This window comes from Mytilus galloprovincialis, chromosome 5 (assembly GCF_965363235.1).
Source record: "Mytilus galloprovincialis chromosome 5, xbMytGall1.hap1.1, whole genome shotgun sequence".
NCBI lineage: Eukaryota > Metazoa > Mollusca > Bivalvia > Mytilida > Mytilidae > Mytilus > Mytilus galloprovincialis.
Window position 1 is genome coordinate 68488352 of NC_134842.1, and position 19841 is coordinate 68508192.

Genomic DNA, 19841 nt, shown 5'->3' on the forward strand with positions numbered 1-19841 from the left:
ACTCAAACGATTTCTGTTTTACTAGAAGGTTTGTATACAATTCAAATTTTAAGAACAAACAAATCGTTTTACTTCGTTACATGGTCGTCATGGTCATGTGACTGTCCTATTGAATGCGTCAACTGTTGTATCAATACATCAGTTGTTAGGTTTTTACCTTACAATGGCATTTTTTTCAAATCTTTACGTTTGGCTTGCATTACTTTTTCTCTCGCTGTTTGTTTTTATAAGACTTCTTCTGTAAAAAAAATCATCTCCAATGTATAGCTGGCATCGATACACGAAAGAATGATAGGATATTAAGTAATTTAATTTTAGTTTCAGTGATGTATCCTTTGTTTATTGCTATGAATTAAACACGAAGCGTGAAAACTTAATCATTACATGATTTCCATTATTTAAATATCTTCTATTATCATTGTATTTCATTCGTCAATATATGTAACACGTGGTATGATCATGTTCAATTGCAATATATAGGGTTTTCTGCGATATGAAAAAAAAATCCATTTAATATGCTTCGAAAAGGTATGTGTTTTTCTTATATGAACTTTTTGTTTTGATAGATAGCATTTTTAATGCGAACCACTATTAAAGTATTCAATAGCATGATAATTTTTAGTCAATATCAATATATTTATTTCAAGTATCATGTACTATCATGCATGTCATATTTAAGAATATACAAAGACAATAGACCTGTGTATGGCATATCAAAAGGACAAAAGGAAATAACTGTGGAATATAAACAATTCTAAAAATGAAAAAAAAAAATGAAAAAAGCAAAAGAAAACACAAAAAGTAATAAACATTTTTTAAAAACAGTTATTCATGTTATCATGCAAATTGAAACAACAACCACAATCAATTATAAAATCAGCCAAGTGAATATTCTAAAATATGGCGACCAAGGTCTACATATCCTGAACACATGAAGACATTGATTATCTATAATCATTAACCAAATGATATATGCCAAGTTTTTTGGATGCGTATATAACAAATCCTTATATCAATTATGTCAAGGTACGTCATTCCCTTTAAGGAGTTTTAAGCAGACAAGAGATCCGACCTAGATTTGTTTTTTGGGACTGCTACAAACCTTTTTACAATTATGCTCAGTATCAGTCCTGTGTACAAGCTAAGTCTACTTTTTACTAGTTGTGAGGACAGGCTTGCTCACGATATATCTATCAGCTCCTGATCATAATGGACACAACATAGAGACTAAAGACTGAGAAACAAAAAAAAATCCACAAAAGCCCGTGGATGATCGCAGGTGGTCTCGACGATAAGCAGATCCTGTTGAATATGTTTGGCACCCATTACGTTGCTCATTTAAGTACAAACCTGGTGATCAGTCGTCTGAATTCCTATATACAAGCTTACTATGTAAAATTAATACAGATTACACCATGTACATATGACAATCAAATTATAGGCCTCTTGTGGTTGTTAACTTGCGGTCTAATAAAAACAGATTCAAGAGATTGGAAACTTGTGTTCAAAGTTGATGCAAACGGTAAGTTGGAATCTTTAATTCGCCTATTCAGAATCTAATGCATTCTGGGTAATATTTCCTAAAACGTACCCCAAAACGTTGTGACTGGTTTATAACAATCTAAACAATGGAAATTGAACCAATGCCGTAACGTTATTTTTGTTTTGGGGTACGAACAATGAGCCTACATATAGTTCTTTAGATTTTGAAAAGGTCAATTGGCAGACTTTGCATGAAAAGAATTTTAATAATAGTACTAATTTAAGTGCACATAACAGTTCTTATTTCTAAACTTCATTGAGTAAATATGAGATCAAATGTTTATAAAGCATCAGAATATATATTTACATATATTTGACGAAAAAACAAATCAAAAACAGTCTTAACAGAACAACCAACACCTTGTTAAGTTAATTTCGACAAAGCCGTTACCGATTTAATTTCTTTACATGATCACTCATTTTGTTAATAAGTTTTTGGATTGATAGAAACTAGGTCTGTGTTGAACCACTATGAGTATTTAACCAATGTTCAAATCTCATTAAATTGTCGAAGAAGAAACACACGCACATATCAATGTAACAAACAAATAGTGAGGGAATTGCATGATATCAAAAAGGAGTGCACCCAGATGCTTTGACGGGTTGAGACACAGACACATTGTATTGGTCAATCAGCTTGTTATGGTGACCTTAGAATTGTTCATGCTTATGTAGTATCGATTTTTTTTTTGTAAAAGTACATTGTAATAAAACATAGCATTATGATACGTTAACACGCTACTTTTATTGATACTTAAACACGCTTGATTTTTAGATGACATAAACCCACACTATTAATCGAATACTTAAACACACTAGATTTTAAGAATACTTGAACACACTAGATTTGAATCCTCATTGGCCTATGGAAAATGAGATTCCGGTGTAAACTAAAACTTGTAAATTATCCAAAATCATCATTGATTATACTGTTATGTTTTATTCAATAATATCATAATTAAAGTATTTCTAAGAAAAAAAAACCTGAATAGATCTAGAAATGTGATTGTTTTCCCTTCTATATAGAGGAATATACCAATATATATGATATGTATATGGACAGTGGGATAACCTACAATATTAATGACAATGCTGCACGAACTCTCAATTTTTCGACTGGAAAGCATTTCAAGTCGGACATTATTAATCACTGGAAGGATATCGACATCGATCAGGTAACAGTACAGTTATATATATATATATATAAGATACTGCATTTAGAAAAGGCTTAGGGCTTTGTTCATTGTTGAAGGCCGTACGATGACCTATAAGGGGTAATTTCTATGTCATTTGGTCTCTTGTGGAGAGTTGTCTCATTGGCAATCGTACCACATTTTCTTTCTCATATTCATTAAAAACATAACATTTTCATTCTTTTAAGTTTTGATTAGAGCAATAAGACTAGAATAAAGCATTTAGATATCTATTCAATCTTGTTAATTCAAGAACGAAGCACTAGCCTTAGAGGAAATGAATTTTTAAGCACACGCAATTGTCTATATGTTTGAATATTTAACAAGTGATATAGCGTAAACAGTTGTGCTGATTTACAGAGCAGATGGTCATATAAGAACACTGTAAAACTTATTGTGTGAAAAAATGAATTTCTAACAAGAAGCCGCATAACGAAAGGCATTTCGGGATGAAATAAATTGTGGAAAATTGATTCTCACTCGTACCCCTGAATTTTACATATACGAAATGTCCCATACATATCCAGGTTCACGATATGCGCAGAAGAATTGAAGAAAAGACTTCCATTACCTGAAAGGAATTGCAAATTTTATATCAAGATGCGTCTCTGCAGTCGACACATTTGAAAATACAAACCTAGCACAAATTTTTAAGAGGTGATAAAACTAAAAAGAACAGAAAATAAAGCCAAACTCTGAGAAATTAAGAGCATGTGATGATGGTTCATTCCTAAATCTGATTAAAAAAAAAACAGTTTTTAAACAGCAGGTTTAATAAAAAAAAAAAAATATGGGGCTCTACGAGAGTACCGACATAATGTGATTGCCCAGACCCCGACAGTCCAAAAAAACCCAGATATATTAACATTACGAAAAAGGTATTTTTTTGAGACCTCATTTATACGGATTTTCTTATTTTTCTATTACAAAATACCTGGTAAATCAATAAAAGGTTCTGAAGTATTGGCTACTTGGCGCATGATATTGGGACTTAAAACAAATTAGCCAGAGACATCCTCCCTGTGATAGTTAAACAAAGTGTAGTTACGATGATTGACAAAATGCGTCTTTAACCATAAGTTCGTAATGTCTTTTGGTTGTGAAATTGCATTAATAGTACCAGGATTATAATTCAATATGCCAGACGCTCGTTTCGTCTATATAAGACTCTTCAGTGACGCTCAGATAAAAATAGTCAAAAAGTCAAACAAGTATAAAGTTAAACAGCATTGAAGACCAAAAATTCTAAAATTTGTGTCAAATACGGCTTAGGTAATCTATTCCTGGGATAAGAAATTCCTTAGTTTTTTGAAAAAATTAAAGTTTGTAAAAGGAAATTCATAAAAGCTACAATATAATAGATATTCATGTCAACACTTGCCTGTTATCATTGAACTAAATAACATTACAAAATTCGAGTGTTTTAAAGATTTGGTTGACATTTTTTTCATAGTTGATTTACAACGAAAACTTCTTTCCCTTAATAGAAATATATTGGAAATAAAATAGAATTATGATAACATATTACTAAATAGATGTGTCTAAGATTTCTCTCAAACTTTTATTGTTTGTACTGCAGAAATATGTTTGAACGTTTTGTAAATGAAACACCATTTTACTCATTTTTCCATCGAAAGGTTTAATAACTATTTGAAATAAGTTGTATCTGAAAACCACTGTATAGTTTGACATGGTAGGATGGTATGAGTTTGAGTTATAACGTTTCACATGTTCAGAAAATATTCTAGAAAAAATGCATACATGAAGTGGTTGTACTGTGACTTACAGTTAGTATAAAATATTTTACAAAAATGGTTAGGTATCAAATATATTCAGAGGAATTCAACCTAACCTTTATGTTTAGTCAAAGGAGCAGAATATTGATTATGTCAATTTCACAATTACATGGTGTTTACCCATCTTCTCCGTCAATTAACAAGCAATCCATCAGTCCGGTAAAATTAAGTTTGATAATATATCTTATAAAACAAAAACCGTAACTGTATTATTGTTTGATGCCCTCTGTATCAAAAAGTGGATTAATCTTTACTATAAAACACAATTTATAAAAGAAGAGGTAATCGATATAATGACTGTCAGAAAGGGGAAATGTATTGTAAAAAAACCGACAGGAAACCTAACTGTAACATAATATGTATTTGCTTTAAAAATCGTTTTTCTTTCATCCTTTCATAGAAAAAGCAAACTCTTTTAGTGTATTTGAATACAGTTTTATGGCATATTTGACAAATAAATACTTTAAAAAAACTCAATTATTTTTAAATTGCAACGTTATTTATATATTTATTATACTACACTGATATATCAAATAGCTTAAAACATTCTTGACAGATGATAGCTGCACAAAAGAATTAAGAACTTGTTTAATTGGTCTTTTACATTTTCATTGTTTATATTTCTCTAATAATTTCTATATTAACTATAAAATAGTTGTAACTTTTGTGTTTATTAAAAGTTGGATTTATCGGGTTAAAAGAGGTATTGATTTAAAGTATACGGTACTGTTTAGGAAACAACATCTTTGGTCAATATGTTCAAAAAAGAAATTACAAACATAAAAAAAAAACTTTTTTGTTTTGTCAGAAATACCAGCAGTAGCTTATTAACAAAAAATTCCTCACGAAACAAAGATGTAAACAAAATTAAATTTCTATCAGTAAATACCTTTATGATTATTTCTCCGATATGGATTACTGGGTATCTGGCCAATTCGTACCAACAAATTCGTCCCAAGTTGCTTTGTCAGTTCGTTTCAACATTTTCAATAAATACGCTATTCGTTTCTTCTTTTTTTATTACAGTATTAAACACTATTAACTATTTAAATAGCCTTATTTTTACTTCTTAATGCTGTACACATAAATTGTATATAAAAACTTGCCTAAAAATATTTCTTTGGTTAGTTAAATTGTTTTTTGTTTTCTGTAGAACAATATAACAATAATCAGTTACTGTGAACCTTACTATTTGTTTTACAATTTAGATACTCATGGCGACGAATACGATTACAGTTCTAATTGCCAAGCTTTTTGTATCTTATGTATATTATTATATATTTTAGGCACAGTTTCGAAATTTGGCATCTGAAAAAATAGTATACGGTATTCACAACACATGCACACATATCGTAAATGACAAATTTAAAGATACAATAAGCGTTATCTAGAGTGACATGTAAAATATTTTTTTTTAAAACGTCAACTATACAAATAATACTCTAAAAGTATAAATAGTTTACGCAATCATAATTTTCAGGTAAAGTTGGTTGTTTATCAAGATGGTATGGAGAAATCCTTTCTACACTTTGATGGTACTGGTACAGATAAGATCAACTGGTTTAGCCAAGAAGGGCTACTGAACAGTTCCTATTCCGATCTGAAGACTGCCAGTCCTGATGTGAACGGTTATCATTTTGCCGTTGAAGGGTTAGTAGAGGTCAACATATTGGGCAACTACTAAAACTATGTTGTTATTGAAATTTCTACGTATCAAGTAATACTTTAATGGAGTTTGCTCTTATCTAAAGTTTTGTGAAAACATAATTACATTTAGAAGACCGTAAAATACTAGTAACATAATTCACTAAATAATTCAAAATTTGGTGACTATGTGGAACTCATCTATCCCATCGAGCTAGAGATAAAGGATACTACAGATACAGTTAAGTTGGCCTCATATCTTGACTTACATCTAGAAATTGACAATGAGGGTCGGTTGAAAACAAAACTTTACGACAAAAGAGATGATTTCGGCTTTCCAATTGTGAACTTTCCATTTATAAGCAGTAACATCCTAGCAGCACCTGCATACGGGGTATATATCTCCCAATTGATACGATATTCCCGTGCTTGCATTTCCTATTATGATTTTCTTGATAGAGGGTTGCTGCTCACAAGGAAGCTATTAAACCAAGAGTTCCAAATGGTGAAGCTGAAATCATCCCTTCGTAAATTTTATCGACGCCATCACGAGTTGGTTGACAGTTATGGAATAATCGTTTCACAAATGATATCGGATATCTTCCTTACGTCGTAACTACAATCCCCTTCCCTTTCATGAATGTGACCTACCGAATGAGACTATTTACCGGATTTGTTATATAACATAAGCAACACGACGGGTGCCACATGTGGAGCAGGATCTGCTTACCCTTCCGGAGCACCTGAGATCATCCCTAGTTTTTTGGTGGTTTATTTGTTGTTTATTCTTTAGTTTTCTATGTTGTATCAGGTGTGCTGTTGTTTGTTTGTCTTTTTCATTTTTAGCCATGGCGTTGTCAGTTTGTTTTAGATTTATGAGTGTGACTGTCCCTTTGATATCTTTCGTCCCTATTTAAATGGAAATGTCATCAGTTTCTTTTTTATCAGTGGTACGTAAACTGGAAATCAAGATTGAATAACAGAAACAACTTTAATTTAATGCTTAGCCGGACATGTCAGCCTACAAAAGACTGACTGAACCCTGTACTTGATGTATTGTTGCATGTATATAAAATTAGTTAGAGACCAGTTGTTTTTCATTCCTTTAATACTAGTTTAAGCAACCACGAAAATCGATTATCAAAAGCTTATTTAAGGAACCTACCTTTGCCCGAAAGGTTGAGAACACAGGACATAGCAACGGATTCAAATTCATCTGCAGGATTTGAAGCAATTCTTTTTAACATTGTCTATAAATATATCTGTCGTTAATCAGATGATGCTTTTCTTTGTGGCATCCGTCGTGTTCTTCGAGTAACTACAAAACCGGCGATAAGTCTTATTTTGGAATAACGGGACGGGGTTGAAGTTTCGACATTTGAAACTGTCTCAACATATCCGTTGTCATTTGTGAAACTGATAATTCACAAGTGTATACCGAATTATGATGGTGTCTGTAAAATTTATGAAGGGAAGAGTTCAACTTCATCATTTTGAAATACAGGTTAAATAGCTTCGATGTAAGCAGAACCCTCTATCAAGGAAATCATGATAGGAAATAAAAGCGCTAGATTCTAACATGACGTCCTTTAAACGCTTTGAGTACACACCCGTGGTAAAATATAAATATATTGCCTGGCCTGTTCAGATTGCACTCCCACGTAATATGCTCTTTTTTATGAATGCGCTTCCAGACGTCATAGAACAATGACGTAAGAATATAGGCATTTATTGGAAAAAACACTCTTGTGAAACCGACATTCTTTAAAACAGGGAAAGATAAAAACGATGCTTAAAGGTATAATGATTATGAGCCCTAGTTTTTTTTATACATTTAAGACAAAAATTATCATCTAAACTATCTAAATTTGTCCTATAAGAATCGAAATAATTCATTTGAATATATATATCGTATTTTTACCATTCTATCGCTACGGGTAAAATATTTTCCATAAAGGGCCAACCCGTGGTTTATATATTCAAGCCCACATGAATTGTTTCTTAAATATCGTATCAACTGGGAGATGCATACTCCGTAAGCAGGCGCTTCTGGAATGTTGCTACAAAAAATTAAAAAAATTACAATTGGGAAGGTAAAATATTTTTTTTTATCACAAAGTTTTGTTTTCTTCGACCATACATGTCAATTTGTAGATGCAGGTCCAGATATGAGGAAGACTTAACTGTAGCGATTGTTTCCTTTATCTCAAATTCGATGGGATAGATGCATTAAACGTAGTCACCAAATTTTGATTTTTTTTAGTGACAGAACATCATCTATATATCGGAAAGTTAACTGAAGGGTTACTGTTAACTTCTGTTCTTTTCTTTATTAATAAAGTTTATAGCACACAAGAATATAACTATAAAATTTCCGGGATGATACATATCATCAGTGTGGAACTATTGGCTTTATTTAACCTACATAAATGAACAAAATCAAAATCACTATATAAATATTTCAATAAACAATATTGAAAGGAACTGGCGCTATATTGCGTCCGTTAAGGTAGTGAGACATGCTATTGGTAATAACTGATTTATTGAAAAATTATTTATGTAACATATACATGATACATATGATTGACATCCCATATAATGTATGTATTTCATCTTTTTACTTTTATGGCAGCTATTCCCGTGTGCGCAGACGCTTCTTTGTGAGCAAATCATTCGGCGGATGTTCAGAGGATTTCGGTTGGTTGCTTGTTTCTGGAGGCTTTGACGGCGCTTGCAGCTACGAACCAGCCAATACACTAACGATACTATATAGTACAGGCTACATGGCAATGAAATTTGAAGAGCGTATGTATGCAAATTGATAATATATTTATAAAAGAACACAACAACTTACCTGACAAATTACACCTCTTATTAAAATTTTATCAAAGTAAATTTCAATAGGGAATTATTCATTTTTTGGTATTTAATATAAAAAAGAAGATGTTGTATGATTGCCAATGAGACAACTATCCACAAAAGACCAAAATGACACAGACGTTAACAACTATAGGTCACCCTACGGCCTTCACCAATGAGCAAAGCCCATACCGCATATTGAGCTATAAAAGGCCCCGATAAGACAATGTAAAACAATTCAAACGAGAAAACAAACGGCCTTATTTATGTAAAAAAATGAGCGAAAAACAAATATGTAACACATAAACAAACGACAACCACTGAATTACAGGCTCCTGACTTGGGACAGGCACATACATAAATAATGTTGCGGGGTTAAACATGTTAGCGGGATCCCAACCCTCCCCCTAACCTGGGACAGTGGTATAACAGTACAACATAAGAACGAACTATAAAAATCAGTTGAAAAAGGCTAAACTCATCAGATGGACAAAAATACAAGTAGACGTGGCCCGGTACTTATACATCCCGACACAAAATGAACAATGAACAGATCTGAGAGTACTCGCAGTTATCTGACAGCTACTTCAAAGCCACTAACAACTAATAAAAAAATCATGCAACATCGAGATTTAAAAAGTAAAATCACAAAAATACTGAACCCCGAGGAAAATTCAATACGGAAAGTCCCAAATCAAATGGCAAAATCAATTGATAAAACACATCAAACTAATTGACAACAACTGTCATATTCCTGACTTGGTACAGGCATTTTCAAATGGTGGATTGAACCCAGTTTTATAGCGCTAAACCTCCTACTTGTACGACAAAATCAAATTCTAACTTTAAGGATGTACTTAGGGGATATAAGGTAAAATTTAATAGATTAAGAAATCAGACTTGATACTTTAAGCTGGAAGACTATTGATTTAGGACAAAAATAAGCTAAAAATAATGATAGGTCATGGAGCTCCTTTTCGAGTAATTTGATTTATAAAATATGGCGGGAACAGGCTGACTTGGACTTTTACCTTATATTTGCATTGGTATTATTTGGATTTCAAATCAACAGAAAGAAAATTAAAAATCTGCTTAAATTTTGTCAAATGACCTTTTATGAACTATTAAGTCTTATGTTAAAAAATAAATAGGTGTTATGGGGCAAAATACTTTACCTGGCATGGTATGGAAAAACCCCAAGGATTCCGAATATTTGACACTTATAAAAAAAACTCACTCTTAAGCTTTAGGGGAAAAAAACAGTGAAGCTAAGGTAACTAACATCTGAAAGCAAACTGTGATTTTCTTTTGTACTAACTTTCTGTTCTAATAACGTTATTACCTATTAAAAAGGAGTGGTTGATGATAATGTAATAATCAATGTCTTTGTTGGAGTTCATGTTATGAAGAGTAATTACTCTTTTAATATTGATCATTCATACAAAACTAAAAGTCACTTTCAAATTTGTTTTATCATGTTTTTGTTTTATTTTGTTTTATTTATTTTTGGCTTTCTTTTGTTTTTTTTTATAATATTTAATTTTTCTACTTGAAGGAGACTAATTTTAAAGAAAAACTACAGCTTCACTCAAATTAAAATTTCAGTTTGTATAAAAATATTGTATTCTATTTTTCCAGTGTTCCAAAACGGATACAAAGCAGATACTTTGGGAATTTTTGTCACATGTATGTATTCATATATTCAAAAATAACGATTCAGTCATGATCTTTTTGTCTGCTTTGGTATTTTAATATTAAAGGCGCTAAATTCGGTTTGACCGGAAATAAGGTGTCATCACTTGACTAAAGATAGTTGCTTTATTTTGTGTTCATTTGAAACTTGAACATGCAAAAAAAAACGTTTGGTATATTCCACAAACTCGGTTTGCCTTATTCAGATATAAACGGGCTTGCACCAAGAATTTTGCAACACTTCTATTGTATAATCTATCAAATTGGATTTTGTAGTTTCAAATATAACCCCTGTAAGTGATTCGATTCTTGATTAGTGACATTTTACAAAGAGGAATGCATTTCAATATTTCGAAGCATACTGTAAATAATGACAAAAAAGTAACGGTCTTTTCTATAACTGAACATTAATTACTACTCACTGACCATACAAAACCAACCTGACAATCGTCACTGTAAACACACAGACAATATACATTCCGAGAACTAACGCTGAATTTCCCAAGATTAAACATATTGATTAATGAATATATACTATTTTGAATGTCCGTTTAACAATTATTGTCGGTAATAGACAACTTTCGAGTTCGTTGCAATTCAGTAAAAATTTAGGTTTTTCAATTTCATCATTTGTACGTTTATGGCTATCGTCACTTCTTCTTTCTTTGATAAGCTAACGGTTGAAAAATATAATGATGTATTGCACGTAAATTCGGCAAATTAAATTTCTAAGAGGACCTATTACTATATATAATCGATAATCAGCACGTGTGTCATTATCAAATTGTGATTTAAGTCCTAGGGGACGAACATCATTTCTAGTTTATCTAGTTAAATGAAAAGCACGAAGACGCTTCATGAACATTAATAGTGCAGACTATCCCCTCTATCTGGTAAATTACATTATAAAGACACGCATAACTGACTTTTTTCTGGTGAAGGACATAACTCGAAAGTGGTCTTTTGAATAAAAAAAGATGAATCAAGGGCATATGCAAAAACTATAAACCCCGCCAAAAAAGGGGTGATCTCTTGTGCTCAGTTTTGATATTTCAAGCAATCTGATATCATATCAATTTGAAGTCGACGTTAAATACTTTTTATATAACCCCCTGTCTATAATAGAACACGATAAATAAGTTTGACTGCATTGTATGCGTCTACATGTGCATGCGTCTACATGTGCATGCGTCTACATGTTTGTGAATGTCATGTGAAATCACTATTACAAGGTCTATATCGGTTTTGTGGTATACATTGAAACATGGCTTAAAATTATAACCGAATGCTGTATAAACATAGAACCTGTGTAAACCAAACATGTTCTTACGCCCGTCATATTAAATTGTATTCATCGTGAACCTGATAAAACCAACATCAGCGAAACAAATCTTTAGTCCCGAAGAGGTTCTGGTTTCACTGTATTTTGTTAAGCACACATAGTTTTTGAATTGGTGTGGTTCGAACGTTACAAGGAGAAAATAAGCACATCGTTTCAAAGTTATTTGACAGAGTGTTTGAAACAAATAATTAACGGTACCAACATTTACCTTATCAATTAAATACATTAATCATCTATATCAAAAACCATGTTTAATGTAGCAAATAAAGGAGTAGGTTCAGTAAGACCCCCTTTTTGGCCCCAAAATATAGCAGTTTTACAAAGTTGTGAAAATGTGATCGTTTGGCTATTTATTAGAAAGTAGAATGCCTGTGCTACATAAATATGGGTTGTTTTTGACAATACAATGCACATATATCGGGTTCTAGCATCATTAAGTCATGCTAAATTACTGAAATCTTCCCAATTTTAGCATTTTAGTTAAATTTTAGACGGTTTCCTTCTTAAATGAAAGTGGCCGCATTCGTGTTTATTCATAATATCGAAATGCAAGTTGTATTTGATGATAATACATAACATATATAAAGGTTGAGGATGAACACGGATGCGGCCACTTTCATTTTTGACAAAAACCATCTAAAAAGTGACGATTTTTGGCATATTTGATATATTTTTTCATTTTTAAGCTTGAATCGGAGAGTTTTTAATGACCAAATCAGTTACAATCTTTCACATAAATTAATTGAATTAATTGAATCAGACACTTAAGTGTTTAAAAAGTGTTCAAAATTTTTCGTTAGATAAACCTGAAATTTGAGGCCAAAAACGGCCCTTACCGGACCTACTCCTTTTGCCAATTCAAAATGAATTACTTAATAACAATAATAATCTGGTAGAAGAAAATAGGGTAAATTTAAAACAATACCATCAATGTAAAAAAAAAAACAATCAAAAATATGTTGTCTGTGCTCTTATATTGTTTAATTGTTATTTTAAAAAAATCAATACAGTGATACAAACATTTTCAGTACATTATTTTGATATTCAATAAATTTGTACAATGTAAAAACACGATCCCTGTTTAACTTAGGAACACATACTATGCCTATTGCTATTTATTCTAATCCGAAAAAAGTTCTGAATATACACAATTTTTTATGGCGATGTATATCTGTTGAAGGTAGCTTGGACCCTGCTGTGCACAAATATCTTCCGATGAAACATGTTGAAGTCATTGTAAACACTTTAAAACTATCAATATGTCGAAATATTTTGCTTATCAACTTAAAACTCCCTCGGTTCATTTCTTATGACCGTTTATTTTGATACACTTTAACCTAACATGAACTTGTCAAAGTAGCTGTTTCTTCTTAGATTGAACGTCCGTAACTCAGGGAATCCTAAAAACATTATGAAGAACTTGAAAAAGAAAAATAAACGAACAGAAAAAATAAAAGACTAAAGACACAACAATATATGCAATTAATTATACGTTGTCTTACCTTCCGACGTAAGCTGATCAAATCCAAAATTAACAAAAGTTATTCAGATAAATTCATATGCCATTACTAAACAAATATCTAAATGTTTACTCTTCTTTGGTTTATAGTCAAATCATCGACGTGTCAGCCATTAACATCTCAAGCTGATAATTGTTCCACTCCTGTACAATTAGCATCTATCATTTATTGCTACCGATTATGTAATAAATCATCATCAGTGACGAATCTACAAGAAAAGATTCAGAAACTAAAGAAAGAACTATCTGTCAGTGAACGAGATACTAGTAGTAAGCTATTTTTTATATATGTACATAGGCTTTGTTTTGCTATCCTTCATTTCTATGTTGTCAGTGAACAAGATACTAGTAGTAAGCTATTGTATCATATAAATACATAGTCCTTGTTTTGCTAATCTTCATTTGTATGTTGTCAGTGAACGAGGTACTAGTAGTAAGCTATTGTTTCGTATAATGTACATACTAGTCTTTGTTTTGCTTTACCTCATTTTTATACGCCCGTCAAAATTTTGACGGGACGTATTATGTTAAACAAATGTCCGGTGTCCGTCCGTCTGTCTGTCCGGCGTAAACATGTCGCACCGTAACTTGAGAACGACTTATTCAAATTTCATGAAACTTAATATAGTTGTTTCTTATGATGTTATATTAATCTTAATATCTGTATACTTTCTGGTTTTGATTCAAAATGTTATTTTAGTGATATTTAGTTTTTTTTGTAAAAAAAAAGGAAAGGGGGCGGGGGGGGGGGGGGGGGGTCATATTTCCCGCCGTTTCTCAAAAACAATATATGGTTATTGCTCAAAATTTTCTCAGAAACTAGCATAAAACTTTAAAACTTTCACACAAGACGACGGGCGTATCATGCGCTCATGGCGCAGCTGTTTATTATGTATTCATATGCATAACGGTTTCATATTTTCCTATGCATAAGCCGTACCTTTTTTTGGTTATTTAAGACTCTACCTTATTGACTTAGAATACATATTTTTATATAACTGTAAGCGTTATTTTTTTTTTAAATTGATGTTTTCCTACACTTCATGTTTTCTTTCATTATTTCAGATCTCGAAAGGTACTATTCTTATTTCAGTATTAGTTAAATAAAAATTTAACTAAATCAAAAATACCATTAAATGTATTAATTTTAACTACTATTACAAATAATACATCTGTTTTTTTAATACTGGAAAATATAATGATTTCATAAAATTATTATTTCCAAAAAAAGTAGTATTTTGTAAGTTTAAAGTATCGGCTATTCCCAGAAAAGTGTATAACACACGTGTTCTTCTCGATTTTGACCAGACTTAAATTAATATTTTACATTTATCGGCGATTTGTACATATTCCCTTTGATCTTACTGGCTTATATTTTTGCGATCATATATAGGACTTGATAATCAAAATATTCAGCATTGGCGCTATATATCAGTGCAGCTACGTCACGTGCGCAAGTCAATCCGATTCAATGCATCTGTGACATACATGCAACTTCATTTATACAACCGAACAACTATAACCAACTATCCAAGCGTTATGAAGTAATCATCATATGGCATTTCATTTTTTGAAACACTCGTTTGCTATTCTTGCTAATACAAAAGTCAGTATCAAGAAAAAAACGTCTTTTTTCTGTAGGTACTTGATTGACTTCATTCGAATTTAAGTCGAAATGTATCTTCTTTAATCAAATATAAAAATTAAAGCACAGAACTGAGTCAAAAGAAACCCAAATGTCAAACCAATTATATTAACACCCAACTACTTCAATGCATACAGATAAGTTAGAAAACATGATCAGTGATAGCGCTCTAACTAAATTCGTATAATATTTGCTTTGTTAGAATATTATGGTACGTACATTTTGTTACATGATTTAATTAAGAAAGATAATAAGATAGATCACTTTAACTAAAATAATCGCTACAGACTTATCAGTTTTTTTAACTGGTTAGTACTGTATTCTATTCATCTGAACTTTATACTTACATATGTTTACTTCTTGATATTTGTAGAATACAGAAGATCATTAACTAGCGCCCGTGACGACAGGTATTCATCAAAGACCATAGGTCTAGTTGGAGCATTGGGTATTGCTCTCGTAGTAGGATTCATCGTTACGCTCGACAGTGTCAAGATTTGTCAAAAATGTTCAAAGATAAATAAAGTGACAACAGAGAATACAGCTTGCTCTAACGAAATGAAAAGAGGAAATCCACTACAAGGAAAGGCATGAACAAAGACATCTGAGATCGGTGAAACACTTCCTGGCTATTACTAAGAATCATTCGAACAATCTTAAATAATAAACAGTTTGAAGATAATATAATTGCAAAATATAGATTATTAAATTTTCTTTGAAAAAAAATAATTGATTCTTAATGATTGGTTGAGAGTGTCAATACATTTTACTTTTTCAGTAAACATTTCAGCTGTTGATAACTACTGTGAACGTTTTGTGTAGATCTAAATATGTTCACTTATGTTGAAAAACGTGCATAGTATCAATTCATAAAATTCACTAAACTATACAAAAAAAAAAACCGTATAAGTGTTTTTAACTATAACATGCATAACTAGTTGGTCAACAACTATAAACGAACTTATCATCAGCTTCCAAATCAATAGCTGTATATTTTCTATGTCTCACTTCTTTTCATATGAGCGTTGGATATGCTAGATATACATTGTACTTACTAGAGGGATGACGGAATGATTGAAGCTGTTATTTTAATCCTAAACAACATTTATGTAGTTTTGTACAAAATCTTATTTTGAAAATCGAAAAAGAAATCCCTGCATAAAAATGATTAAACCTATCCAATGTCTTTAAAAAATGCCTGAAACAAAATGTGTAGTTAAAAGATTTCTATTTGGGTATCAAGCGAGGATTCTTTTTTGTCATTTTAAAACAAAAACGGTTGTGGATTTGGGATTCAAATTCATAAAAGCAATATATTGAATGGATAATGTGTACTCTAGAAATATCGACGTACAAAATTTCACACACTTTTGAAACAGGTCTTCTTTTGCTAAAACTTTGTAATTGACACACAGTCCTAAGAAATGTCCCTACCGACAAATTTAATTGTCAGGTGTGTCAAACGAAGTTATTGCAGACATTGTATATGGAAAACAACATTAACTCAAAGAAGACCTTGAAGCTAGGCACAAACTATCCAGATGCGAATTTGTCCTGAGGGATAAATGTTAAAGTATATTGTTCGTAGGATGATTACATGTTTTGCTTATTGCACTTTTGCCGGAAGACATAATATCAACCTTTTTAACGTTTGAGAGCAGCTAACGAGCTAATGAGTTTCGCATTGTGTCGAGGGGCTAATATTTTAAGATATTTATACTACGAAATCCTAATTTTCTGTTAATCGTTCAACTGCTGGTCTTGTCAGCCTCCTTAAGACAGGTTTACACTTGACAAATGTAAGCTTGACAACGTCTCCGCACATGGTGTGACATAGCTGCTTACTTTTCTTTTTCTCAAGAATTGTGTAGTCCCTGATACTGTGCGCACTCGTTTCAAAGCTGTGTTACAATAATTATGGAGCGACAGAACAGGATTATATATGAAAGGACCATGCATCTTCGTATTTTATATCCTGCATACGACCTGCATATTTACTTGATCTTCACAATAGTCCGCTGACCAAGTTGAAGAGGCTAAGTGCTATAAAAGTAGGTTCAATCTACCATTTCTACATAAGGAAATGTCTGTACCAAATCAGAAATATAACAGCTGTTGTCCATTCGATTGATATGTTTCATATTTTGATTTTGTCAGTATTCTTGTGCTTCTTGATCAAATCACGACAGGCATACTAACATAATTTTCGATAGTAAGATACCAGAATGTATAGTCCACTGACATGTGGATTGAACATTTTTGTCCATTTCCTGACTTAGCCCTCAAAATTTGAACGATTGGTGATGCATGCATAAGGAGATGTTTTTTCTTCTTTCCATTCATTTAAAAAGAAGGGGGTTAAGTGCTGAATTGGTGGTTTAAAGAATATTTGAAAACTCTCCAACAGAAGAGACCTAATACCATGAGCCTGTACCTTTTCACTTTTTTGAAGGGAAACAAAAACACGGCATTATTTCAAATCTCGACTGCCACTATTCTTAATTCAGGACATGGTTAAGTGCAATAACTGCATTTTGAATAACATGGATAATACAAACAAGATAACTATTCGGAGTTCTTTTTTTTTTTGAGATTGTACAATCTTACGTATATGGACCGAGGACACAGTAATTTGGTAGTGCATTTCCATTAGACACTTAATTTAAATTAAGAACATCACAGCTGCTCTATCCAAAAAAGATTTTTTTTAAGAAGTAGTGATGAACTTGTGGGAACAAATTTATCATTTTTAACTCGAAAAAATTACTACTTAACATAAAGATTCAGCACCCAAAAGTTTGTAACATGTTATTACATCCCCTACTTGTATTTCATGCATTAATTATCAACAAATAGATTAGAAAAGTGTATAAAGAAAAAGCAAGTTATTCACTGTTCATACTATAGCTAGGAACTATATTCGTTGACATCGAAAACCAAATGACAATAAATGTGTCCTTAAACCTATAATTTACAATCTCAAATAAAAACTACTAATCGATATTTGTAGAAATACATACATCACTAAATTGAAATTTCAAGGAAGAACGATTTTGCCAGAGTAAACTATCGGTATAAAAGTTTTTCCCAGGATAAGCCCAAAACATACGATGACATATAAATATACAAGAAAAGATGTTATATGATTACCAATGAGACAACTCGCTTCAAGAGACCAAATGACATTGAAATTAACAACTATAAGTCAGCGTATGACCTTCAACGATGAACAAAGCCAATACCGCATAGTCAGCTGTAAATGGCACCGTAATGACATATTCAAAACAATTCAAACAAGAAAACCAACGGCTTAAATTATGTACAAAAAACTATGAACGAAAAACAAAAAATGTATTGTTACACATTAACAAACAACAACCAATGAATTACAGGCTCCTGACTGACTTGGAAATAAACTCACCATAGATCATGTAGATACCAGGACTAAAATTTTGTATATACGCCAGACGCGCGTTTTGTCTACAAAAAACTCATCAGTGACGCTCGAATCCAAAAAAGTTAAAAAGGCCAAATAAAGTACGAAGTTGAAGAGCATTGAGGACCAAAATTCCTAAAAGTTTTGCCAAATCCAGCTAAGGTAATCTATGCCTGAGGTAGAAAGCCTTGGTATTTCAAAAATTCTACATTCTGTAAACAGTTAATTTATAAATATAACCATATCAATGATAATTCATGTCAGCACAAAAAATGCTGACTACTGGGCTGGTGATACCTTCGGGGAAATAAATCTCCACCAGCAGAGCATACATGCAGAATGTGCCGGTTTTAACCACGTAAGCGGGATACCAAACATCCCATAACCTGAGACAGTGGTGCATCAGTACAACCTAAAAACTAATTTTAGAGATCAGTTCAAAAAGGCTTAATTAGTTGTCAAAGGTACCAGGCTTGTAATTTAATACGCCAGTCGCGCGTTTTGTCTAGATAAGAATCCCCAGGGACGCTTAGATCGTAAAAAAAGTTAAAAAACCAAACAAGTACAAAATTGAAGACCATTGAGGACCCAAAATTCCATAAAGTTGTCCCAAACATTGCTAAGGTAATCTGTGCCTGGGATATGAAAATCCTTAGTATTTCAAAAAATCATCAGATGGATACAGATGCACAGAGTGACAGTTTTTATTTAAAATTGATTATGGAAATGAGGAATGTGCCAAAGAGACAACAACCCGACCATATATAGAACAGACAACAGCAGAAGGTCACCAATGTAGCGACACATTCTCGCATCCGGAGGCGTCCTTCAGCTGGCCCGTACACATATATATACAGTGGCTTCTTATATAAGAAGTGGCTTCTTAGAGATATCACTCCTATGGCCATTGAGGCGTTTGTGGAAAGGCTGCCTGAGTGATATCTCTTAGAAGCCACTTCTCCCAGTTTCTCAGCACTTCAGACAGTCGGGTCACAAACCTGATGACTTTAACCGCATGAAAATTCTAGTGATTGAACAGAACATTCACTGGAGTGATGCCCAGCGACAGGTTCGGGAAAGCTTTTGGATAAAGGAACTTAATGTACATCATCCAAACGGAATCAATAAGAAATACTAACGGTTTTGTTTTTCACTCATTTTTATTGTTAATAT

The 19841-nt window shown here is 32.2% G+C and overlaps 1 protein-coding gene across 1 annotated transcript; it reads left to right on the top strand.

Moving 5' to 3' along the window:
• Positions 1 to 1373: 1373 nt before the first annotated feature.
• On the top strand, positions 1374 to 16083 carry LOC143074683 (uncharacterized). Its single transcript, XM_076250030.1, has 7 exons — positions 1374 to 1522; positions 2569 to 2717; positions 6012 to 6181; positions 8808 to 8980; positions 10673 to 10720; positions 13678 to 13857; positions 15606 to 16083. The coding sequence occupies exons 2-7, from the start codon at positions 2592 to 2594 to the stop codon at positions 15824 to 15826; spliced, it is 918 nt and encodes a 305-aa protein (XP_076106145.1). The 5' UTR covers positions 1374 to 1522; positions 2569 to 2591; the 3' UTR covers positions 15827 to 16083.
• Positions 16084 to 19841: the final 3758 nt, after the last annotated feature.

Coding starts and splice junctions, on each gene's coding strand:
- LOC143074683 (XM_076250030.1), top strand. CDS start 2,592: ATGTATATGGACAGTGGGATAACCTACAATATTAATGACAATGCTGCA. Junction 2,718..6,011: donor AGGATATCGACATCGATCAG/GTAACAGTACAG, acceptor CATAATTTTCAG/GTAAAGTTGGTTGTTTATCA. Junction 13,858..15,605: donor CAGTGAACGAGATACTAGTA/GTAAGCTATTTT, acceptor TGATATTTGTAG/AATACAGAAGATCATTAACT.